Source organism: Rhinopithecus roxellana, chromosome 13, assembly GCF_007565055.1.
Source record: "Rhinopithecus roxellana isolate Shanxi Qingling chromosome 13, ASM756505v1, whole genome shotgun sequence".
In the NCBI taxonomy this organism is placed as follows: Eukaryota; Metazoa; Chordata; class Mammalia; order Primates; family Cercopithecidae; genus Rhinopithecus; species Rhinopithecus roxellana.
In genome coordinates, this window is record NC_044561.1 from 85,762,411 (window position 1) to 85,787,873 (window position 25,463).

The following is a 25,463-nucleotide window of genomic DNA, read 5'->3' on the forward strand; positions in this document are numbered from 1 at the left end:
AAGACCAGGCTCCAGGATCTCCAAGGGGTCTACCTGCTTCCCCTGGGGTAGGAATGCCTCGATTTGCAGGAGTGCATCAGTCTGGGTCTGACCGCCCCGGGCTGGGCAGCGCACGCCTTCTGGAAGAAGGAACACTACAGCTGAGTTTTCATTAGACCCTCCCTCACTGTTGTCCCTGGGTTGCAGGGTGTGAGGACTCATCATTAAGGGCCCAGAATGGTAGCCCTCTGAAGGCAGAGCTCTTTAAAGGTCAATGGCTAATTAATTAAACACATGAATGAGCTCAGAAGCTAAGTCCCATAGTTAGATTTCATATTCTTGTAGTTTGGACAGTTCAGTGTCCTGGATCTGGAAAAATGTGTCCCTTTTTGTAATTTGGTTCATTCTTCTATTTCTCATTTAAAACAAAAAATCTAAAAAACTTCAGACCATGTGTAGATTTATTGAAGGGAGCAGTTTTCCCAGAAGCTCTTTCTTCTCCCCGTGGGCAGCGGTGCTGGTGGCAGCAGGGGCCCGGTGCTAGGGCCAGGAATCAGGAGGAGCCTTGGAGAGACTAGACAGGAGAGTCCAGGGGCGAGGGTGAGGAACGACTTTGGACACTGGTGTCCTTCCCCGTTCTGCTGAGGGCTCCTTACCTGGGGATTCACCCTGGAGCAGAAACCTGGAGGAGCACTGAGGAGAAACAAGATCTTCCATTGCCGAAAATTGCTCCCACAGAGCCGTGCCATGCAGTATGGCAGGCACCAGCCCCACGTGGCTGTGGAGCACCTGCAATGTTGGGAGTTCGAATTGGGATGTGTTATGAGTGTAAAATACACAACAGTTTCAAAAATCTCATCTGAAAGCAAGAATGGAAGATATCTCACCACTAACTTATTGATTACATGATGACATGATAATATTTTGGGTATACTGGGTAAAATAAAATAAATTATTAAAATTAATTTCACCTGTTTCTTTTTATTTTATTTAATGTGGCTACTTCTAGAAAGTTTAAAGTTGGCCAGGCATGGTGGTTCATGCCTGTAATCCCAGCACTTTGGGAGGCCGAGGTGGTTGGATCACCTGAGGTCAGGAGTTCAAGACCAGCCTGGCCAACATAGTGAGACACGATTTCTGCTAAAAATACAAAAATTAGCTGGGTGTGGTGGTACACCCCTGTAGTCCCAGCTATTTGGGAGGCTGAGGCAGGAGGAAACGCAAAAGGAAATGTTTTGTTTGTTTGTTTTGTTAGTTCATGTCTTTTATTAACTCATACAGTTCCTTATCTTCTGCTTTGTTGAAGCAGTAAGTCAGACAACATTTGCCACAATAATGTCTGTCAAAGTGGCTTGCCATAAACGCTCCAGCACCACATTCATCAGAAGGGCACTCTTGATGAGGGTGGCTAATTTTACCATTCTCATCCACCTTAATATTTATAACATTGTAATAATTAATAATAATATTTCAGGACAGCCAGCTTAGTCTTCTTTCTCTTATTCTTATTCTTCTTGGGGTGGTGTTAAGACTTCTTCCTTTTCTTAGCACCACCACGAAGTGTCAACACAAGATGAAGAGTAGACTCCTTTTGAATGTGTAGTCAGACAAAGTACATCCATCCTCCAGTTGCTTTTGCTAGCAAAGATCAGTCTTTGCCCATCAGGAGGAATTCCTTCCTTATCCTGGATCTTGGCCTTTACATTTTCTGTCGTATCTGAGGGTTCAACCTCGAGGTCAGTGATGGTCTTCCCCATAAGGGTTTTCATGAAAATCTGCATTTTGGTGGTGGCTTCACTGCAGATGGCTGATCGAAAAGGAAGGAAATGTTTTAAGATATATTCCTAAGGGTTGCACATTAACTAATTTGATCTCATACAACTCTCAAGTTGTGCAAGATAAAATCTTCAGTTCTCTTGGATAGATAAAAGAGCTTCAGAAGTTTGAGTTGGATGAGGGTTGGCCACTCCCCTACCATCTTGCTAATGCTTCAGACCAAATTTACACAGAGAGAGATTTGTTAAATATTAACATTTATTGTGATGCAGGCCCCCCGCCAGGGTCCATACAGCCTTCTGTGTAGGCTCCATGAAGTCTCAGCTCTGGTGTCTTAGGTGCTAAGAGAACACTTTGCATGGAAAGCTCATTTAAGGCAGAGGCTACAATAGAGTCAGAATTTCAGGATCCTTCTTGTCAGCATCAGACAATCAGAAATCTTGCTACACCAGTGGTCTTTCACAGGAGCAACTGAGGAACCAAGTACCTTATTTATTTATTTATTTATCTATCTATTTCAAGATGGAGTTTTACTCTTGTTGCCCAGACTGGAGTGCAATGGCGTGATCTTGGCCCACTGCAACCTCTGCCTCCCAGGTTCAAGCGATTCTCCTGCCCCAGCCTCCTGAGTAGCTGGGATTACAGGCATGTGCCACCACGCCTGGCTAATTTTGTATTTTTAGTAGAGATAGAGTTTCTCCATGTTGGTCAGGCTGGTCTCGAACTCCTGACCTCCGGTGATCCACCTGCCTCAGCCTCCCAAAGTGCTGGGATTACAAGCGTAAACCACTGTGCCTGGCCCCAAGTGCCTTTCTTAAGAGAACAGTCTCAAGGCCTTGCCAGAACTGAAACCCTAGTAGCACAAGGGTGGGGAGTGTCTCTACATCTCATGGCCAGTCCACATATCGTGACTGTCATAACTCTGTTCATGCGAGCGTGGACAGTGTCTCTTACATATTTTAGCCAAACCACGTGTCCCCCTTGATTAATGACAGCCCATTGCTAATATTCATTATTTTATTAGCAAGTCACTAATAAGTCAGTAAAAATCCACTTCCCAAGGCCTCAGGTGTTGGCAGGTGTGCATGGCAGAGGTATCTTGGGAGAGTGGGGAATCCTGACGAATCCAAGTAATGCTCACCTGTTATCACACTGAAGATGCCGAAGTATATAAGTATATAAGTCACTTCTGGACATCGTAGCACAATCTTATTAAGAGCATTAATAATTCTTTCATACCTATCTGGTGTATTCAAACTAGATCAATAAGGTAAGAGCCAGTGAATTATCAGAAAGTTTCCTGAGAAATTTCAACCTTTTGTGATCAGTGTAGTTTCCAACCTTAGAGGAACAAATGCTATTCACAAACCAGTCATTCTAAAAAATGCATTTTTGTATTAAAGATGCATCTTCTCAGGGTAAATGTTAATAGTCCTTGGGAGAAAACTACTAGAATACAGATTTCAGGATTTAAGGGAAAACTCTTTCAGTCTTAGAAACCCAACTCACTGATGATGAGATATAGAACAAATACAGAGGTTACTTAAATATTAACTTTATTTGGTATGTAAATATACCTAGCGCTCCGATCTTTCTAGATCAAGGTTACTTAACCCTGGCCGTATTGACCCTTTAGGCAAGGGAATTCCTTGTGTGCAGGGTTGTGGGGGGATGCTGTCCTGTGTATTATAGGGTATTTAGCAGCATCCCTGGCCTCTACCCACTAGTTGCCAATACAAGGACCCTACCACTAAAGTGGTGACAACTAAAAATGTCTCTAGACACTGCCAAATGTCCCCCTGGGGACAAAATCACCCTCTGTTGAGAACTGCTGTTCTAGAACAGGTCCAATGGGCTAAGCCATTGCCTTGCTAGAATGCGTAATCTCAGATCCCTCCCAGACCTACTGAATCAGAGTCTGGATTTCAGTAAGCTCCCAGGTGGTCTGTGTGCTCATATACCCGGCTAGCTTTACCCCTATGCTCCATGGTGCCTGTGGCCAGGGATATGTGGCTCTCATTGCAGGAAGCTGATGAAGCCTTGCTGCATAACCTGCGCCTTCAGCTGGAAGCCCAATTTTTGCAAGACGATATCAGTGCGGCGAAGGACAGGCACAAGAAGGTAACCATGACCCCTTGAAGCCCTTCCTCTAGAAAACCCAGTTTGGGTTTGATCAGATATGCCCGGGGTACTGTGGCTGAAAACAGACTGCTAGAGAATGGTATACCTTTGTGCATTTTCCCTTGAACCAAATAGGGGTGAATTGGTCACTGGACAGGGCTTAATGAGCCAGACCTGCTTTGAAGAGTGGGCAGTAGTGGGTGTGGTTTGAGGGCCGTGGTGTTGCGAACCAGTATCTATATTGTACAGTATAATTTACAAAGTGATTTTATATAGATCCGTCTTCATTAAGTGACAGTCCATCAACTGTTTCTGCTCAGAAGATACATTAAAACGTCTTGTTTCGGCCGGGCGCGGTGGCTCACGCCTGTAATCCCAGCACTTTGGGAGGCCAAGGCAGGCGGATCACAAGGTCAGGAGATCAAGACCACGGTGAAACCCCGTCTCTACTAAAAATACAAAAAATTAGCCGGGTGCGGTGGCGGGCGCCTATAGTCCCAGCTACTCAGGAGGCTGAGGCAGGAGAATGACGTGAACCCGGGAGGTGGAGCTTGCAGTGAGCCGAGATCACACCACTGCACTCCAGTCTGGGGGACAGAGTGAGACTCCGTCTCAAAAAAAAAAAAAAAAAAAAAAAAAAAAAGGCTTGTTTTTCGCCCTGCCTCTGAACCCGTTAATTGCAGGAGCACATTATTCAGGAGCTTCCTCTCCTGCAGTGCTCAGATTCCCCCAGCCTCCAGCAGTTCCTCACAGGCCTGACTGTGGTGGGCCCTGGCATAATTGAAAGATCAGATCTTGCAGCTGTTTGACCATGGGTGAGTGGCCTAACCTCTCTGAGCTGCTTTTTCATCTTCAAAATGCAAATGCAGGCTCTCCTTCCCAGCAGTGGTGTGGGTGAAGTAGTGTAGCAGACCTGTGGGTGCCTCAGGGCTTCCCTCTTCAGGGACTCTGGCCTCCTCCCACTGCCATCCCTGCAGCTTTGCCTGAGGACTTTCTCCAAGCAGCTGGAGGCTGCTCCACCTGTAGTGGGGTGTTGAGGAACTCCTGTCCCCAGGAGCAGGGAGTAGCCTCAACCGGAACTGATGGGAGTTGGTGTATAAACACCCCAGCTCCCTCTCGCCTTTGTAGACCAACTCTGAGGCTTTTGTTCTGCACTGGCACCCAGAGATCCTCACCAGGATTGAGCTCCAGGTGCTCACAGTGGTGACTCATTGGTAATAGCCCTCGCTGACCGCCCTCCCTGCCTCATTTTCCCACTCCATCCATCATGTTTCCTGGCATCATTGCCCAGTCAACTGTTTATACTCAGATCCCTCTCCCAGTGTCTGCTTCTGCAGAAACCCAAACTAAGACAATGTGGGAACATGGGTACAACCTGGAGCTTGGCAAGTGCTCAGTGAACCTGCAGTTCCCTTCCTACCTCAGTGTGTACCTGCATCCGTACACCAGCCCTGTCTGCTCCAATCAGGGTCCCTCCAACTTTCCATTAGGCCCAGCCATTTCCTCCTCCCCACCCACCTCCTTGCTTCTGCTCTATTTGATGGAATCCTGGGAACAGTGCCTGGGGCAGTTTTGAAGTAGCTCAAAGAATTCTTCCAGGCCATTTAGGATGATATTGATGATGATGATGATGATGATAGCTCACACTGTGAGGCTCCCCTGCAGTATCTCACCAGATCCCAAGAGCAGCCTCGTGAAATAGTGCTCAGGTCAGGCTCCCTATAAGCAGAGCTCTAGGTAGTGATTTTTTGTCGCTGATGTCTTAGTGGAGGGCTCTGAGGAGAAGGGGAGGAAAGGGGCAAGACAGGGCAGGGAGCACAGCAAGGACGTGTCCTCAACTGGAGTCCAGCTGTGGCGTTCTCACGGGAAGCTCTGTGAATTACACCACAGCTGGGTCCCTCAAGGAGTTGAGAGAGTTGGTCTTTTGTACTCCCGTGCCATCAGTCATTGGCCTGGGTTGGGGATAAGGCAGGGCCTGGTGGCTTCCTAGACAAGATGACCATTTGTTGATCAAGGGCTGCTTTCTGCAGAGGGCTGTGTCATTTGTTGTTACTCACAGAGCTTGGGATAGGGGCACTGGCCGGTAAAGGGGATCAGGCATCCCTACATATAGTTATCCCTGTTTTATAGAAGAACTTGCATTTTAGGAGGTTTAAATAGCTTGCCTGAGGTCACACATAGCCAGTAAGTCTTTTAGTCCAGGCCTGATTGACCAAAGCCCATTCTTTGAAACATTGCCGGTGTTGGAAAGGGTCCTTTGTGCCCTCCACGGCGCCTTTTAACTTATTTATTTTTGACATGGGGTCTCATTCTATCACTCAGGCTGGAGTACAGTGGGGTGATCACAGCTTGCTGCAGCCTCCACCCACCCCCAGGTTCAAGTGATCCTCCTACCTCAGCCTCCTAAGTAGCTGGGACCACAGGTGCACACCACAGCACATAGCTAATTTTAAAAATTTTTGTAGAAATGAGGTCCTACTATGTTGCCTAGGCTGGTCTCCAACTCCTGGGCTCAAGCAATCCACCTGCCTTGGCCTCCCAAAGTGCTGGGATTACAGGTGTGAGCCACCATGTCTGGTGAGGGCTGGCTTTCTCCTCTGTTTTTTGTGCCTCTGCCACCCAGGACTTTGTGAAGACCAATGCACCAATGTAGCTGAAGAGAAACGGTGAAATAAAGCAAGCCTTAGTTTATTCATCTGCCCCATTGTTCTTGTGAAGATTAAAGGAGACTGAGGGGCCAGGAATGAGCATGGTGCACAGGTGGGCAGGCCCACCGATGGCAGCAAATGCATCAGTCTCTTCTTCCTCCTGAACCTGGTCATGGTCTGTCCCGTATGTGATGATGCAGCATGTGGAAGTGTCCATTCCTGTGCTCATCTAGTACTAGAAGGAAAAACCAGCACAGCTCAACTTATAACGAGAATGCTTTCCCTCCCCTAACAGAATCTTCTGGAAGTTCAGACCTATATCAGCATCCTGCAGCAGATCATCCACACCACTCCTCCAGCATCCATTGTGACGAGTGGGATGAGGGAGGTAAGAATTGGAGCAGGAAAAGGCAAACCAGCCCTGGCGGGAAGCTGTATCTGCAGACTCCCAGGGAAGGGCTCACAGGTTGGACTGTGAGGGCGACCACCAGGGTCCACTCCCCACTCCTGCCTTGTATCCTCATCTGAAGTTTGTTCTTCTGATATTTTTCTTGTACTGTAAATGCCAATATTTAGATACATGAAGATGTAAACTGCGTCCTTGACCATTTTCTTCAGTATTTTCTCTTGAGAATTATGAGCTGTTCTTCCTTGCATACTTTATAAGAAACGACCAAGCTGCTTTCCAAAGCGATGTGCCATTGTTGCATCTCCACTCACAATGCGTGAGGGTTTCTGTGGCTCCCTGTCCTTGTCAGCACTTGGTATGTCAGCTTTTTAGTGCGTCTTTGCTCTTCTAATGGTGGTGGTTTTAATTTGCACACCCTAATGACTAAGGAAGTTGAACATCCTTTTGTGCAGTCATCTGCCATCCAGATAGCTTCTTTGTGGACGTTTCTGCTGAAGCCTCTTGCCCATTAAAAAAATTGGTTTGTTTCCTTATTCTCCCTATCAATCTGTTAATGAATTTAAAATACAGAGAATCTCAGATAATTAGTGAATATATTTTCAAGACGGAGCTCTGCTAATGATTATGTGAGCCTGTGGCATGGAAACTAGTGGGAAAGGATAGAGACTGTTGAAGCCGATTTGTAAAAACTAAAGATTTGGATATGAAAAATTATTTCCGATATTATGTTCCAAATTCCTTCTTCATTTAGCTCTCTAGCTGCTCAACAGGATAGTAGTTTTTTTTCCTAATATGGTTTATGGAATTTTGTGATGCATAGCATGATATATACATAAATAGACTGGTGCCAAGTGAGGTGGCTCGTGCCTGTAATCCCAACTACGCAGGAGGCTGAGGTGGGAGGATCACTTGAGGCTAGGAGTTCAAGAGCAGCCTGGACAACATAGCAAGACCCCATCTCCAAACAAACAAACAAACAAGAAACAAAAAAACCCCAAAACACTGGATATGATGCAAATTAAAATAAAAATGTTACAGTGTCCCTTCTCCAGAGGTTGTGGTAGGCTAGTACAGGGTTTGGTGGATTGGGCAAGAGATAAGGTTCTGGGTCTTTTTGCAAGGATGATCTAGGATGGTGGCTCTCAACCCTGGTGACACTTGCAATTGCCTAGATGTGTGCTAAGGCCATGCTCCAAGTCAATGAATGGGCTGCTTAGGAGGTGGGGCCTGCCCAGGAGCAGCATGCAGACAAGCTGCTGCAGAACCCATGGGCTGGAGTCACCGGCTGCCTGAACTTTTTCATCTTAATTATTTTATACAAAGCTAAAGAAATCCCCAAATTTGCTTTAGAAGACACTTTTGAACCCTGCAAAGTATCATCTAAGAGACAGGAAAGTTACCTTTTTTGGCATTCATGAGGATAGTTTTGTCCGAATTACCCACCAATTACCGTTTCAGGATCCTGTTGTCCTTAGTGGATGTAACCGAGGTTGCTACTAAGGCCTAAAAATGCTTTTCTGGAAGTCTTAATCTTCTTTGCCAGAGATCCCTTTCCAGAGATGTTATTTTTATTTTTTCAAACCCACTTTTGTCCTCTAACTCAAAGGTGTTTTACATCCGAGCATACCTTTTGAATTGTATCGTCCATTCCCTTGTAATAAGACCCTTCTAAGTCGTAAGTACACAGACAGTGGACTGACTTTGATGTCATTGATCAGCATCACCTGGGCTTGTGAGATGTGCAGAGTGTCCAGCCCAGCCTCAGACCCACTGAGGCAGAATCTGCATCTTAGCCAGATCCTCAGGGACTCATGGGCATGCTCAGGATGGAGAAGCACCAATTGAGAAAGCATCACATCTTTATGAGTCTTCGTTTAGCAATTCTACAGTCAAATTAGACAGTCACTTTCCTGTATGTCTGTGTCGCTGCTGCAGCCACTTTGTAAGGTGTTTGAAGCAGAGGCTGCCTTCCATGCATGGGCTTCGACACAGAAACCCTCAGTGTAGACTTGGTGTTTGATTTTGCGTGGCTTCGAGTCAATGCGCTCTGTGTCAGAAGGCCTGGCTCTTGAGCAGTCAGGCCTTTGTGAAACAGTTTGAATATGTTTGAATAAACGTGGAAAGGCAGGTCAGGAGAGAGGCACTTGCGTGGCAGAGTGTGGAGAGGTTGGAGGATTTCCTTCCAGCCATTCCCTGGAGCGTCACTTCTCTTTCACCCATTGGGGCTGATGGTTCCTGCTTTGTGCTGCGCTGACATCTGAGCACAGTGTGTGGCTCGCGGCTCCAACCAACCTTCATTTTCTTAGAGAGTGTGCATTCCAGGTTTTCCTTTTCACAGAAGGGGAAACGAGGCTTTGAGAGTCAAATGTCTTTTCTAGAGTCTCTTAGTAGGTTCACGGCACAGCCAGGTCTAAGTTCTGGTCTCCTGGTACTTGGTCCCGGCGTTTCACACTCCCAAGGAGGTTCAGACTTTGAAGACAAAGCAAAAGCCATTGATGGCTGCACTGTGGGCCTGGCTTAGTCTCCTCACGCTACTATAACAGGATACTATAGACAGGAGGGCTGACAGGCAGACATTTATTTCTCACTGTCCTGGGTCTGGAAATCCAAGATCAAGGTGCCAGCAGAATTGGTGTCCGGAGAGGGCTCTCTTTCTGGCTTGAAGATGGCTGCCTTCTTGCTTTGTCTCATGTGACAGACAGGGGGCGGGGGTGGGGGCTCTGGTGTCTCTTCTTGTTCTTACAAAGACCCTAATCACATCATGGGGCGCCCTCATCCTCATGACCTCATCTAACCCTAACACCTTCCAAAGGTCCCACCTCCTGAAACCTTCATCTTGGGAGTTAGGACTTCAACACAGAATTCAGGGGGACACGGATATTCCATCCATACCAGGGCCCCACACCTTCTCTGCCCTTTTCCTCTCTGCATGTCCTGTGACTCTGACTCTGGCCTTCTCTGTGCAGGAGAAGCTCCTGACGGAGCGGGAGGTGGCCGCCCTGCGGAGTCAGCTGGAGGAGGGCCGGGAGGTGCTCGCCCACCTGCAGGCGCAGAGAGTGGAGCTGCAGGCCCAGGTACGCTTGAGTCTGCCGCATGTGCATTGGGGCTTCCCACATGTTTTATGGAGGCGTTACATGCAGCACACGCATGCAGCTTGAGGAGCTGTCACATGCTGAACATATCCTATGTTCCTGGCAGAAACGGGGTTTTCGGAGTGGGTGACCAAGCGCTCTGCTCTGCCCTGGACTGAGGAGTTTTCCAGGACAAGGGAGAGTCCTGAGCCAGTGAACACAGGCGTCACGCTCATTCCTGGCCCCTCAGAGGTGCCCCTTGGGACTCCTTTAAGTCATGCCCTCCCCTTCGAGGCTTAGGCTGCCCCAGTGTCTACATCATGCATTCATTTTGCCCAGGTCAAGCTTTGTAAGAATAAGCAGAAACGGACACAGTAGGGATTTTTATCCTCCACTTGTTCAAATCTGTGCTTCTGTTTTTCTTCTCATGGTAACAGTTTTCCTTCGGAATTTGATTACAACCTGGAAAGAGTGGTTGTATCAGTGTTTGCTTCTAGTTAGAAAGGTGTTGGTGGAAAGCTCACATTTTTACCCCCACCCCTTTTGGGTGAAGCTTAATTTGAAAACAAAATAGAAAAGCCCCACATTGTCCTGTGGCCTGTGCCTTCTTGGCTACTTCCTGGCTCATCTTCCTTGGTTCCTTCCAGTTCTCTTTCTTTCTCGTTATCCTACAGCAGGGCATTCTGTGGGGACGGTTGGGTTAAAATACTGCACCTTTGTATGGCTTTCTAACCACGTTTCCCAAACCAAAAAGTAAGTTGACATTTGGTTTAACAAGTACACATGGGGACAAGAGAGCAAAACGTGTAAAAATCGGATGCTTCAGAAAGCCCAGACCATTTGGACGTTATGTGTTACTCTGTCTCTGCCCTGCCAGGGCCCACAAAATGGGAAAAAATGTGAAGCCACAACTAGATGTTGCGCTTTTTATTGATTTCCAGTGCCCCCATGTCTGCTCAGGATTTCATTTTGGGACCTTGGAGTTCACCTCCTAATTCCCATCCCAGCACGCACCACACAAAACTCACAGTGCAGCAGCTCTTAGGGGCTGCTGGAAAGCAAACCCGGGTCTGTGGTGGTCCCCTGAGCTGACGATCGCAGCAGGAGAAACCAAGTAAGGCCCTTAAAACTCTTCCTTCTTGCGAGAGAAACCCTGGCTCAGGGACCGTGTGCGTCATCCTGGTGACTGGGGCGTGTGTGGTTTCTTCTGAGGCTCTGACAGGATAGAATAAGGGTTGTATGTGTTTGTGTATGTGGGGTGTGTGTGTGATATGTGTGGTATGTGTGATATATGTGGGATGCGTATGTGAAGTGTGTGGTGTGTGTATGTGTTGTGTGTGTGTGTGTGTGCTGTGTATGTGAATAGGGATATGGATAGAAGCCCAGTCATGGTCCTAGAGACCAGTGTTTTCCAAACGGCTAGTGACAACTCATTTTTGGATGTAAAATGAACTCAGTAGAATTGATTGGCATGTAAAAGGAAGTCAACAAAATGCTAGACTAAAATATAGTAAGAAAAACAGAGTGTACAGCAAGCAAAAGGGAGGATTTGTTTTGTGAAGCCCTCGTTTTATCTCTACATCCATATGGATATGTTGAAATACACACACACACATCTATCTGATGTGTACGGCTTGCAATGAGAAATGCAGTTTTTCCTGGGGCGGTGGTGTTAAAGTTGAAAACCACTGCCCTAGAGATACTGAGAAAGATGAAGGACCCCAGCCTAGATGGCAAATTCCAGTTCCAGGACAAAAAGAATTTTCTTCTATGTACATGTACGTATTTGTTGAGTATCAAAATAAGAAATTTCACAACAGATTAACCTGGTTTCTGAGAACGTGAAATGAAACCGCTGGTTGGCCACCTGTTTCTGTCCTTAGTGGCTGCAGGAGGACTTGCTGGCTTTTCTCTGCTGCCCTTGTCTCTAAAGTAGGGTCTCAAGCGTCTCTTCTGTGCTGCCTCCTCCACTGCCACCCTTGGCAGTCTGATGGAGACCCCTTCTCAGAAAAACGATGGTAAAGGCATAAAATAAAGTACAGATAATTTAAAGGAAACCAGGCTGGGCGTGGTGGCTCATGCCTGTAATGCCAGCACTTTGGGAGGCCAAGGTGAGCGGATTGATTGAGTCCAGGAATTTGAGACCAGCCTGGGCCACATGATGAAACCCCATCTCTACAAAAAATACAAAAATTAGCTGGGCGTGGTGGTGCATGCCTGTGGTTCCAGCTACTGAGGAGGCTGAGGTGGGAGAATTGCCTGAGCCTGGGGAGGTTGACGCTGCAGTGAGCTGAGATTGAGCCACTGCACTCCAGCCTGGGTAACAGAGTGAGACTCCTTCTCAAAAAAAAAAAAAAGAAAAGAAAAGAAACTAATTATATTAAAACAGTTATCAAAATATTACTGAATCATTTTGTATAAAATGACAGATGTGCTTATGTTCAGTAACAAGCTGTAGCATAGGGCTGATGAAACAGGGCTGTGTCCGTTTTCTGTTGCTGTCTTGATGAGTCACCACTAACAGGGGCTTGGAACAGCACCTGTGTCATCGCAGTTGTGTAGGTGGGGAGTCTGGGCGGTCCTATGGATTTCTCTGCTCTGGGTCTTAAAAGGTAGAAAGAAGGATGTTGGCCAGCCTGGGCCCTTGTCCGGAGGCTCTTGGGGGAGAATTTGCTTCCAGTCTCATTGAAGTTCTTGGCAGGAGTGAGGACCCTCCTTCTTTTCTGGCTGCTGCTCAGGAGTGGGTGTCAGGGCTGCCCATGCTCCTTGGCTTCAGGCCCCTCCATGTTCAAAGCCGGCAGCGAACTCTGAACCCTCTTCCTGCGTCTCATCTAATTGAGTTGGACTTATGCGTTTCTCTGACTTCTGTTTTTAGGGCTCCTGTGATTGGGGATAATTTTGAATAAACTCCTTTCCTTAAAAAAGGGTAACTGCTTAAGAACCTTAATTATATCTGCAAAGTCCCTTTTTGCCATGTAACATATTCAAGGGTGTAGCACCAAGGGGGAAACGGTCATGGGGGCCAAAATTCTGCCTCCTTAGCTCTGATGAAAACCCAGACGTGGCTGGGCGTGCCTGGGCGCTCCTGACTCAGGGGGTTGGGGTGTTGCCCGGGACGCTGCATGTTCAGGTGTTCCGGGGATGGTGCTGCTGCCGGTCCAGGAGCCACACTGAGAACCACAGGGTAGGGGCGGGTCCCAGGGAGGGGGCGAATGTTCCACCCCGTCCCCCTGTGTCCCAGGCTTGGGCCTCATTTCAAATGTTTGTGGCTGGGTTTTTGCTGGTTTTAAAGGTTTTAGTGGCTTCCTAATGTAGCAGCTAAGCTAGAGCTGAAGGAAGATGTTGACAGCACACCTCTGGGCGGGGCCCGCACTGTGGCCGGAACTCGGTGGAGGGCGGGCCGAGGGAGAGCGTCTGGTAGCCCCAGGACCTGGCAGCGGGTTCGCCTATGGTTAGGGCGTTCGAAGCTTCCCGAACTCTCCACAGCAGGGGTCCTCGGGGTGAGGTCCCCGTCCCAGCAGCGGCGGCACCACCTGGGAACTTGACAGAAATGCAAATTCACAGGCACCCCAGACCATTGACTCAGGAGCTCTGGGGTGGGGCGGTGCGCCTTGTTTAAGCCCTCCGCTGGGCTCTGCGGGCTCGGTCTGGGAGAGGCTGGGCGGAGGATGGGAGAACAGTGCCTGGGCTTGGAGCTGGAAGCCTCTCCTTCAAATAAGTGCACATATACCCCTAAGAGCCCTGGAGGAAGCACTTCGGACAGGTGGAGAGGAAAGGACAGGTAATTCTAGTTCCCTAAATTGCATGGACTGAGAGTTTCTGTAACAGGGAAGTAAAGAAAGTCACTTTTTAAAATTGCAAAGTGGGAACCGCCCATGTCTCATTTCTCATTAAAGTCACTTAGCACCATCTAGTGGTTTAGTTTGTGTAAGACAGTGTGTAATGCGTTTCCTTTAAAAAAAAAAAAAAAAAAAAAAAAAAGAAGACCTTGCACCCAAAGTTGTCTGGGGTCCCAAGGACTGAGGTGGGAGCTCGCCCCTCCAGATGGGGCTCACGTCAGGCTCCTGCCTGTGTCCTGCCCTCAGCAGCTCACAGCCCAGTGGGGAGACAGATATAAACCAGGCAATCTAACGGTCCAGGCAGAAATAGCAGTCACCTGGCTCCAGATAAAGTTCAGGTTGCCACATGGCTCCACTCTTGGAGGAACCCTGGGTCAACCTCTCTTCCCTTGGTCTCCTGACTCCCCCTGCAGTTTCTGGGACCTGCCCCTTTGCTCATTCCTTCTCTCCTTTCTGGAAGTCCCTTTCCTTCCTCAGTTCCTAGGACCGGTCCTGCCTCCTTCTAGAAGCCTCTTTCTCCCTCCGAGATGCCCTGGGCGTCCCTCCCCTGCTGGCCTGTGGCCTTCTAGAGGAGGGTCCGTGTCTCACTCTCTTTGGCCAGGTTGGTGCTGGGTGACAGTGGATGCCGTGCCATGGTGGCTGTCATCACAGGCATCTCCATTCCTGTTGAGCTTCTGAGAGGGGCTCAACAGGTTTTCCTGAACACCTTTCCTTCTGCTGAAAGGTTTAAATTATGGAGCTATAAAAACCACATTGATATAGACAGCAGTACAGTTTTATAAACCAAGTCATCACTTCACTGGACTCAGCAGAATCCTGTAGAGCATCTGCGACCAGTGCAGGGTTGAAGGGCTCTGGGCCTCATGGTCACGTGGGGGATGGTGGCTGTGGGGGTGCCTAGGGCAGGAGCTCCTCCCACAGTGCTGCAGCAGAGAATCTCCAGCCTTTAAAACATGCAGCCTTCCTCAAACAAACACAAATGCACACCCAAGAAAACACCTCACCCATCCACCCCCTACCACTACCACAAAAATAACAGTCACCACTTCATGAGATATAAAAAGATTGCACTCCACTTGTAGGGTAAAAAGATCATAGGTGACTTTCCTGGTCTCTCATTTCCCAGTTTGTGATGCTTTGTGATTCTATTTACAGTTCAAAACTTTGCTAAGTGAAAACCTGCAAGGAGAGGTCTCTGCATGGCTCACACTGACTTTCCCATGTCTTCAGAGAGAACAGGCTGGTGCTGGCCTGTTGCTGTGTGGGAATGGGGAGTTTGCAGAGACCCTGGAGTGTGTGTGTGTGTGCATATGTATGCGTGTGTGTGTGCTTGCACATTGCTTGCCCACAGCAGGGAGGAGGCTGAGGTGCGGGGTAGGGATGGCCTGGTTCTGGGAGGTGTTTCAGACGTTGTACAGGTAGATTCGAATCCTGCTGTGGTATTTATGGGCAAGTCACTTTGCCAGTGTGCCTCAGTTTCCTCATCTGTAAAGTGGAAATAATGACAGCCCCTCCCTGATAAGGTTGTTGTGAGGTTGGTGAGTTGGCCCAGCTTAGGACTTACCAGCACGAGCCACTACCCTGGCTCTGGGCTGGGGAACCCACCCCCAAAGGGGATGGCCTCCCCAGAGCTCCTGGGTCAGTCGTCTGGGGTACATTCTCTTCATATGTAATTTTTTCTTTTACTCTTTATTATGGAAGATTTCAAACATAGAAAAGTGACAGATAATAGGCGTTATGGCTCACACCTGTAATCCCAGTACTTTGGGAGGCCAAGGTGGGAGGATCACTTCAGCCCAGAAGTTCAAGACCAGCCTAGGCAACATAGTTAGACCTTGTCTCCACACACTTTTTTTTTTTTTTAATTAGGTGGGCATGGTGGCATTCACCTGTGATCTCAGCTGCTGAGGAGACAGAGGTGTGGGAATCGCTTGAGCCCAGGATATCGAGGCTTCAGTGAGCCCTGATGGCAGCATTGTACTCCAGCCTGGGCAATAGAGTGAGACCCTGTCTCAAAAAATAAAAGTGAGAATAGTCTGTCTCATGAGCCCTCCTGCCCCATCCCCTAACACATGGCTCCTCTATGTTCTCTACAGCCCCTCACACTTCCCTCACCATGTAATTCCAATGCTTCTTTAAGTTTTGGGCCTCAAAGGGGTCTTTTAAATCCCCATATTCCTTGGAGGTGTTTCCTAGAGTGTGTAAACACTCTGGTGTGGGTGAGATGTGGCTGCACCAGACATTAGTGTGTGTGACTTGTATTTGCTATTACACGTGACTGTTTGAATCCGGATTTCTTGGGAGGAACAGAAACCGGATCACACTAGCTGAAACAGGAAGGAGACTCTTGTTTTATTCAGAAGTAATTTTAGATTTTTGAAAAGTTGCAAAAACAGCACAGTAGTTTCCAATATATACCCCTCATCCAGCTTCCTCAAAATCACGGGCCGATGATAAAAACCTGGAAATTAACAATGATCCTGTCCTATTAATAGACTGTACTAAAATCTCACCAGTTGTTCCATTCATGTTTTTTCCTGGTCTAGATCCTACTCACATTTGGGTGTCATGTCTTGTTTGACTCCCCCAGACTGGGATGGTCCACAGTCTTTCTCTGTCTTTCATAACCGTGATGCTTTGGAAGAACCCAGGCCAGTGGCTTTGTGGCACATCCCTCCTTTTGGGTTTCCCTGATGTTTTCTCAGGATTAGATGGAGGTTCTGCGTTCTTGGCAAGACCCCCATGGAGTGACGCTGTGTCCTGAGTATTTCATCTTGTGGATGGGTCCTCATATAGGTGACGTGACATTAACTCTGATCTCTTGGTTAAGGTGCTGTCTGCCAGGTTTCTACACTGGAAAGGTACTGTTTTTTTTTTTTTTTTTTTTTTTTTTTTTTTTTTTTTTTCCAAGGAGCAGGGTATAAAAGGCAGGGCATGAAATCTGAGAGGAGGTGTGCATCAGGAATTAGGAACCAGGAACTTGGAGCTGAGGCTGCTGCTGTCTGTCTCCTTTTCCTCCTCTTCCTTCTCTTATCACGGCTGCCTAATTTCTGTTTGTCTTTGCCTTTTGGCTTCATTTCTCTTCCTCTCCAAATAATTACTTTTCTCAACTTTGCCATGCATATGAAAGCTCGCCATTCCAGAGCGGCAGCCTCAGACCTGTTCATGTGTCCCTGTAGTCTGGAACCTGCCACGAAACTCTGTGATTTCTGAGACCCCTTTCCAGATTCCTGGGAGAGAAGACATGTGACAGGCCAGCCTGGGTCAGGCCCACCCCTGGTCCTGTAACTCGGCACAGGAGAGTGACGTCACTTTGTTGCTACCCTGCCTGTGGATGGGTGGGGCTGACATCAAACGCAGGGATAACGTGGACTGGACAGACATCTCCCCAAAGTGCTTAGCACGTGTACCTTTTCTTCCCTTCCTCCTCCCTCCTGATGCAACAGATCTATGGCTGAACACCTGCTTTTTTTTTTTCCTTTTTCTTTTTTTTTTTTTTAGACAGAGTCTTGTTCTGTCACACAGTCTGGAGTGCAGTGCAGTGGCACAATCTCGGCTCACTGCAACCTCCGCCTACTGGGTTCAAGCGATTCTCGTACCTCAGCCTCCTGAGTAGCTGGGATTACAGGCACCGGCCACCACGCCTGGCTAATTTTTGTAGTTTTAGTAGAGATGGGGTTTCACCATGTTGACCAGGCTGGTCTTGAACTCCTGACCTCAAGTGTTCTGCCCACCTTGGCCTCCCAAAGTGCTGGGATTACAGGTGTGAGCCACCACACCCAGCCATCTTGCCAAACTACTTTGAAAGCTACATTTTGACTTAAGGAATTTCATGATCCAAGGGCATAAAGTGTATAAAGTGAAGAATTGGGTTTTGACGGCAATGATCATCTTCCAGGGTGTCCAGTAGGTACATTTAGGTCTGGATGTAGGAAATGCCTGTCGTGGACATACCTGAGGTTGAATATAGATGCATGTCTCACCCCTCGTGACTCAAAGTGTGGCCCGTGGCCCAGCAGCATCAATATCACGTGGGCGCTGGTGAGCAAGGCGGAGTCTCCAGCTCCCCATCCCTGCTGAGCCAGGCTCTTAACACCCTCAGGCGGCTCCAGTGCACACTGAGTTCCAGAAGGGCTGCGCTAGGTAGAAGTGTGGTTTTGTTGTTTTGTTTTTGAGGACCATGCATGTCAAATTCTTTCCTACTCAAGAATGAGATTGGAAAAGAGTCATGACTACCTTCGTCTCTGTTTTATAAACTTTTAACATTTTTTAAAGCTTCTTGACTCTTGTAATAACACTTAAGCACAAGAGAAAATATTACAATCAAGAGATGTGGGAAATGTGAGCTGCAGGAGGCTGCGGCTGGGGTAATGTGGCGTCACTGTCTTACCAGAAACATCTCATTGTAAGTAGGACTACGTGCCAAAATAATGAGAAAAAGGGTAGTATTGTAAATACATAAACCAGTAACTTAGTTGTTTATTATCATCCTCAAGTATTATGTGTTGTACATAATTGCGTGTGCTAGAAGTTTTTTATGCAACTGGCAGCCCAGTCTGTTTATGCCGGCGTTATGCCCACAGACATGTGAGTGAACGTGTGGCTCCACGGCCCTAGAATGGTTGCAGTTGTCACTAGGTGACAGGAATTGTCCAGCTCCATTATACTCTTATGGGACCACCATCCTATATGCAGTCCATTGTTGACTGCAGTACTGTTATGTGGCACACAACTGAGCATTTATGGGTCTTTATGTATCATCACAAGTTCTTACACTGAACATAAAACTATCTCTTTCTATTTTCCTGCCTTAATTTTTACTTGGTCTGATTAATGTATTTCTCTGACATTATTTTATGTGTACACAAATGCACACACACACACCTTAGCTACCAAAACATAAATGTAACTCTGCCGATCCAAACTCGGCAGAAAATCAAAGCACCACAGTGACTGAATGAGAACAAGGAAACTTTTCTCCCACTCTGTATTTCAATAAAAGTAGCATCTTATCTATTCAGTATGCTCTTCTTTTTCCTTATTTTTTGGCTACTGGATTTATGCTAATTCATTAAAGTCTGAAGAATGTACTTTATTTGAATTATTATTCCACGGATAGCAGGTTTTTTGTTTTTTTTTTTTCCTTTTAGACAGGGTCTCGCTCTGTTGCCCAGACTGGAGTGCAGTGGTGTGGTCTTGGCTCACTGCAGCCTTCACCTCCCAGGTTCAAGTGATTCTCCTCCTCAGCCTCCCAAGTAGCTGAGATTACGGCGTGTGCCACCACACCCGGCTAATTTTTGTATTTTTGGTAGAGACGGGGTTTTGCTATGTTGACCAGGCTGGTCTCAAACTCCTGACCTCAAGTGATCTGCTGGCCTCAGCCTCCCGAAGTTCTAGGATTACAGGTGTGAGCCACCTGGCCTAGGTTTCATTTTATTTTACCTACAGGTGTGAGCCACCTGGCCTAGGTTTTGTTTTATTTTCTAGGTTTGTCTTCAGATTGCCTTTGGGGTGGGCCTCCTTATGGGTTAATTGCAGAGGGTGCTGATATTAGTGCAAGAAGGGCTGGGTGCAGTGGCTCATGCCTGTAATTCCAGCACTTTGGGAGGCTGAGGCGGGAGGAGGAAGCCAGGAGTTTGAAACCAGCCTCGGCAACAAAGCAGGACCCTATCTCTACCAGAACAACAACAAAATTTAGCCCAGTGTGTTGGTGCTTGCCTATAGTCACAGCTACTCAGGAGGCTGAGGTGGAAGGATCACTTTAGCCTGGGAGGTGGAGGATGCAGTGAGCCGTGATCGCATCCCTGCATTCCAGCCTGTGACAAAGTTAGATCCTCTATCAAAAAAAAAAAAAAAAATGTGTAAGGACACAGGAGCTCAGTTTTCACGTTGCTTTTTAGCTTAAGGATTCCAAAGTGATTCATTGCTAATCTCTAATGGGCAGAGAAACACACAAACAAAGTAAAACATTCACTGAGTCCGGTTCCTTTTCCTGGTGAGGTCTGTCTCTTAGGGGAGGAGGGGGATGGATAGATTTTCTTACAGTGTGTCCTTGCCTGCAGACAACAACTCTGGAACAAGCTATTAAAAGTGCCCATGAGTGTTACGACGATGAGATTCAGCTTTATAATGAGCAGATTGAGACATTGCGCAAGGAGATTGAGGAGACAGAGCGGGTCCTGGAGAAGTCTTCTTACGACTGCCGGCAGCTGGCGGTCGCCCAGCAAACCCTGAAGAATGAGCTGGACCGGTATCATCGTATCATTGAGATTGAAGGCAACAGGTGAGAGTCTGCCCTCCCCATCCGGGCCACTTATTCCTTCCACAACTCTTTGTTGAGTGTCTATTGTGTGCCAGGCACAGTTCTAGGAAAGTGGGCATGTGGCAGGGAAGGAAACACAACAATTCCTGACCCCATGGGTGCTGGAAAACTAATAGGGGAGACGGAGGATGAAGGTACCACCAGTGCTGAGGAGGAAGTTCTAGCAGGGAGGAGGGCGGTGGCGATAGGGGTGATGGGAGAATGCTTGCAATTTTAAGTAGGGTGGTCAGAAAAGGCCTCACTGAGAAGCCAGCGTTTTGCTCATAGGCCTCTGGAGACATAAGTGTCCCAGCAGGTGGGATGCCCAGGAGTATTTAATGAGGTGCTGCAGGTGAGCTACCTGGCACAGAGCCTGGCACTTGAGGGCACTCAGAGGTGTTGGTGGTGCTCCTGCTGCCATCCTCATGATTCTTAGCGCTTTACTGGGTGAGTCTGTGGCTGTCACTATGTGGCTGTCTGGTCTCCTCCATAATGGAGCTGTGACCTGATCCCTACTCACTTTAAGACAGCTGGGAAATTCTCTCTTTCTCTCCAGCTATGTCCATTTTCATAGCTACAGTGATTTTCCCGGAGAACAGGCTGGGAATTAATTTGTGATTCTTCACTCCAGTCTTGCTAAATTCCTGGGTTTCGACTGAATGAAAAGAGAAGCCCTCCACAACTGAGGTCCCCACCAGGAGCAGCTCCTCCCTTCGCCCTGGGTGCTCTGTCTTGGCTGTGCGTAGACGAATGCCTGGCAGGAGAAGCAGGATTTTATTTTTCTTTCTCCAGTGCTGCTCAGTGTATCTGGCATGATTCCACATTATATTTATGTCACAGTGAACACTTTATGCACACATCTGCAAGAATAAGTCTGGAATTGGCATTTCAATGACTTTGTAAACATTTTTGTTTTGGGACAGGGCTTCACAGAAAGCTGACTGGGTACCTCTTTTATTTATCTATAAGTTCTGATTTTGGTCTAATTTTAAACTGATAGAAATGTTGCGAGAATAGAACAAGGAACTCCTGAATACTCCAGATTCACCAGTTGTTTATATTTTATTTCAATTGCTTTTATCATTTTTCTCTATTTATATATGATGTGTGTGTGTGTGTGTGTGTGTGTGTGTGTGTATGTATACATATATCTTAAGTTGGAGATATCATACCCTGTTTGCCCTAAATACTTCAGCCTGAGTTGGCCACTCTTAATTAAAAAAATCAAAAAGGCAAATCAAAAGGCAAAAAAAAAAAAAAAGGCAAAAACATCAAAAAGGCACTGTCTCATGGAGAAGTGGCGTTTTTAGGTTATAAGCAATCCCTACTTTATAATTTTTTATAGGTATGTTTCACAGTCTATGACTCTTGAGCTCAAAGAAATGATTATTTCCTTTATGTCCTCATCCAGTGTGTAAATGTGTATATGGCTGTCTGTTTAAAACAATATCTAATTTGTGAGCAATTTGGTCTAGAGAAAGCTTTCTTTTTTCATTTTTGCTCAACATTAGCGAGAGTCGCTCTTGCCCCGACCATCTGTTTGGCTTGTTTTTTCTGGTTCTTTCTGACAGGCTGAGCTCTGCCTTCATTGAAACTCCCATTCCCCTGTTCACCCAGAGCCACGGAGTCTCTCTCAGCACTGGATCCGGGGGGAAAGGTAACGCTCCCCAACCCTGGGCCTCTGTTTTTTCTGTCTTGAAAAAAATCAAGCAGCTCTCCTCCTGACTTTAACATTCATGCTTGCTTCAGATCCATCTAGAAATTAAATGCTTTTATGTGAGGGAGGACTCCTTCCCACCCTCTGCCCTCTATGGCTTGCTAAGTGATTGAGCTGAGAAGTTCATAAGGAGAAAAATCCACTGAGGGGCTAGGCTACCTTGGGCATGCCATCCCTAACGTGAGGCATTTATTTTGTATTTTCATATTTGTTTTATGGTTTGACAGCAATAATTTTTGCAACACAAAGCATTTAATTGGGCGAAAAGTACAACTCAATATTCACTTCTTGCTCCCTCCCCTCGGCAGTAAGTGAACACCGGATCATATCCCACCGCCTCTCCACATTGAATCAACGGGTTTGTGCCAACGCATGTAACATGGTGTCCAGTGCAGAGTAGCTGCTCAGTCATTGCTCATTCTCCCCTCCCTCAAACCAGGCAGAAACAGCTTGGCTGGTAAATGTGGCATCTGCCTTCAACATTTGGTCTGTGAGACCTCACCTCACATTGAAATCTCCCAGTTCTGAATAAGCCCAGCATTTGGGAAGAAAAGAGAAGGTGATAATATGGATGCTCATACATATAGGGCCTTGAAATCCTTATTTCCAGACAGCTCAGAGGGCTTTATGGAAGTGGCATTCCAGAGTCAACGTGGTTGGAAAGGGAGTGGCCTTGCAGCCGGATGCCCAGGGCCAGGTCTGCAGGTGCACAGCCCTGCCTGGGAGTTGCTCTCAGAAGGGTCCCAGCTTGGCTGAATGCTCTGCTAGTGCTGTTCTGAAATTCTTAATAATTTGGATTAAGGGGTCTTGTGAGTTTTTTTGGCACCGGGCCCTGAGATTCTATGCAGTCCTGTAAGCACCTCCTCCTTGCATACCAGCTCCCAGCAGTTTTCCTGTGCCCTGTCCCTCTCTGCATCCCCTGCACCTGTGGCTTTGTGACCCACATCTGCTGTTGCCAGCTCACCTGGCTTGCTCTCTGTTGTGAATCAGCCGTGCTTGATGTCGGTGCTTGGTCTGTCTTGCCCTGTGGTTACCAGTGGGAAGGGATGCAGGGGATGACTTTTGGGCTAAAAAAGTTCAAAATTCACTGTGTGGGTGGAGCCGGGAAGCCTCATAAATTATAGCAGGTGAGAGTTTTGTGTGTCTTCTCCAACTTTTAGTTTTTCCTTTCAGCTAGTCTGGAAGCAGGAGGGTGGACTTGGGGCAAGGGATCCCTGTCATTTCTGAATTTCATAGCATCGCTTCCTCTCTTGGCCTGGGAGGAAGGGGAGGCTGATCGCAGCTGGGTGGCATTTATCTAGCTTGAGCTAAATATGGAATGAGGTAGATCCACCGTGGACGGGTTCCATTCCCAGACCCAAGACCATCTGAGCATGTCAGAAGCCCCCAGGTAGCTCTGTCGTCTCTCTTTTGTTTTTTGTTTTTTTTTTTTTTGAGACGGAGTCTCGCTGTGTCGCCCAGGTTGGAGTGCAGTGGCGCAATCTCGGCTCACTGCAAGCTCCGCCTCCCGGGTTCACGCCATTCTCCAGGCTCAGCCTCCAAGTAGCTGGGACTACAGGCGCCCGCCACCTTGCCCGGCTAGTTTTTTTTTTTTTTTGTATTTTTAGTAGAGACGGGGTTTCACCATGTTAGCCAGGACGGTCTTGATCTCCTGACCTCGTGATCCACCCGCCTCGGCCTCCCAAAGTGCTGGGATTACAGGCTTGAGCCACCGCGCCTGGCCTGTCGTCTCTCTTTTGAGGAAGTCAGAGGAGAGAATAACTTTGAGGAATGGGCTTCCATGGATCCAAGTGTCTGCTGCGAGCTCAGTGGGGCTGCAGTGGGAACAGGGGCTAGGGCTCCCATTGAGTGTCAGGACAATGGCCTTGAGTGCCTTGGTAGGTTCTGCCTGATGTGGTGGTGAACTGTGGGTGTCAGAACAGGGAGCACCTTCCCTCTGAAAGCCCAAAGGCATCCAGTGACTTGTCCAGAGTCGCCCAGCTGTACCTCAGCCTGGGCCATGGAGCAGCAAAGCCAAGGCCTTTCTTCCATTGCTTCTGCTCCAGATGAAGGAAGCCCCACCCTAGTACAAAAAGCATTTGTTGCCGAGAGAGTTAGCCTGTTTTCCAACCGGCATGTTTTCTTTCCCTCTCAATAACAATTATACTTGAATTTCTGCCTGTGTGTTTCTCCAGATCTTACCAGGGCTCTGCAGGATATAACAGCAGCAAAACCAAGACAAAAAGGCCTCCCCAAGAATGTTCCAAGGAGAAAGGAGATTATAGCAAAAGACAAAACCAACGGAGCTCTGGAAGATGCACCATTAAAAGGTTTGGAAGACACAAAGCTGGTACAGGTAGTACTTAAAGAGGAAAGTGAATCTAAGTTTGAATCAGAAAGTAAAGAAGTAAGTCCCCTGACACAAGAAGGGGCTCCAGAGGATGTGCCAGATGGAGGGCAGATAAGCAAAAGCTTTGGGAAAGTATACAGGATGGTCAAGGAGAAAGTGAGAAGCCCCAAAGAGCCTGAGACCCCCACTGAGCTCTACACCAAAGAGCGGCACGTGCTGGTCACAGGGGATGCCAATTACGTGGACCCTAGGTTCTGTGTCTCCTCCGTCACAGCCAAAGGTGGGGTGGCTGTTTCCATTGCGGAAGACTCTGTGCTTTATGATGGCCAGTTGGAGCCCTCTCCTGAGTCACCTAAGCCCCCTTTAGAGAATGGGCAGGTGGGTCTGCAGGAGAAAGAAGATGGACAGCCAGTTGACCAGCAGCCTACAGACAAGGAGATTGAGCCAGATGGCAAAGAGCTGGAAGTCCCTGAGGAGAAACGTGAGGATGAGGAGCAGGATGAGGGGTCTGGGAGACCCTGTCCCGTGGTCACACTCGGTACAGAGGAACCGTCTATACCCCAGCCTCCAAAGCCTGTGGCTGATCAGGATGGAGCCGAGGGGCTTGGGACTAGGGGCAGAAGCCTGCCAGAAAAAGGCCCTCCCAGGGCTTTGGCCTACAAGACAGTAGAAGTGGTGGAATCTATCGAGAAGATTTCCACAGAGAGCATTCAGACATATGAAGAAACTGCTGTGATCGTGGAGACCATGATTGGAAAGACAAAGTCAGACAAGAAGAAATCAGGAGAGAAGAGCTCTTAAAATGCCCAGGCTTAATGGGAGAAAATGTCTTTGGGGCCACTGTAGGGGTAATGCTTTGATATTTTAGAGCAAATGATAAAAGGGTGAGGGTTCCTGTTTGGATTAGACCATAGTTGACCCATCTGGCATTGCCAATGAAGCCTTCATTAAAATGTTTTCTTTGCTTGCACATCCTTTGTCTAATTAATAGGGACCTTGGGAATGTAGGTGGGTCAGCTTCCTGAGGACAAGGATGCTCTGTTAAATGGCCACCACACCATCCTCATTTAGGAAAGAGACATGCTCTTCATCCTGGTTCATAAATCTCATTAGAGACTCAGATAGCATCTGAGTCTGGATGCTGGATTTTCTGGATTTCACAAAGAAACATGCTGGTTGATGACATCGACTCATCTTCATTTCATTTCAAGCACAAATGCATGCTTATGTGGATGGGTGTTTTCCTAGAGATGAAATTATTAAAGGTATCTCT

At 47.5% G+C, this 25,463-nt stretch overlaps 1 protein-coding gene and 1 pseudogene across 1 annotated transcript in view; one reads left to right on the plus strand and one right to left on the minus strand.

The window, feature by feature from the left end:
• The window catches only part of BFSP1 (beaded filament structural protein 1), a 31,519-nt gene extending 6,359 nt beyond the window's left edge, over positions 1-25,160 (plus strand). Inside the window, exons 2-7 of the mRNA XM_030915336.1 lie at positions 3,781-3,876; positions 6,820-6,912; positions 9,900-10,007; positions 19,906-20,126; positions 21,716-21,801; positions 24,036-25,160. Coding sequence (XP_030771196.1) covers positions 3,781-3,876; positions 6,820-6,912; positions 9,900-10,007; positions 19,906-20,126; positions 21,716-21,801; positions 24,036-24,991 — 1,560 coding nt within the window. The 3' untranslated portion in view covers positions 24,992-25,160. The remainder of the gene's footprint in view (positions 1-3,780; positions 3,877-6,819; positions 6,913-9,899; positions 10,008-19,905; positions 20,127-21,715; positions 21,802-24,035) is intronic.
• Positions 1,231-1,760, minus strand: LOC115892726 (annotated as a pseudogene).
• Positions 25,161-25,463: the final 303 nt, after the last annotated feature.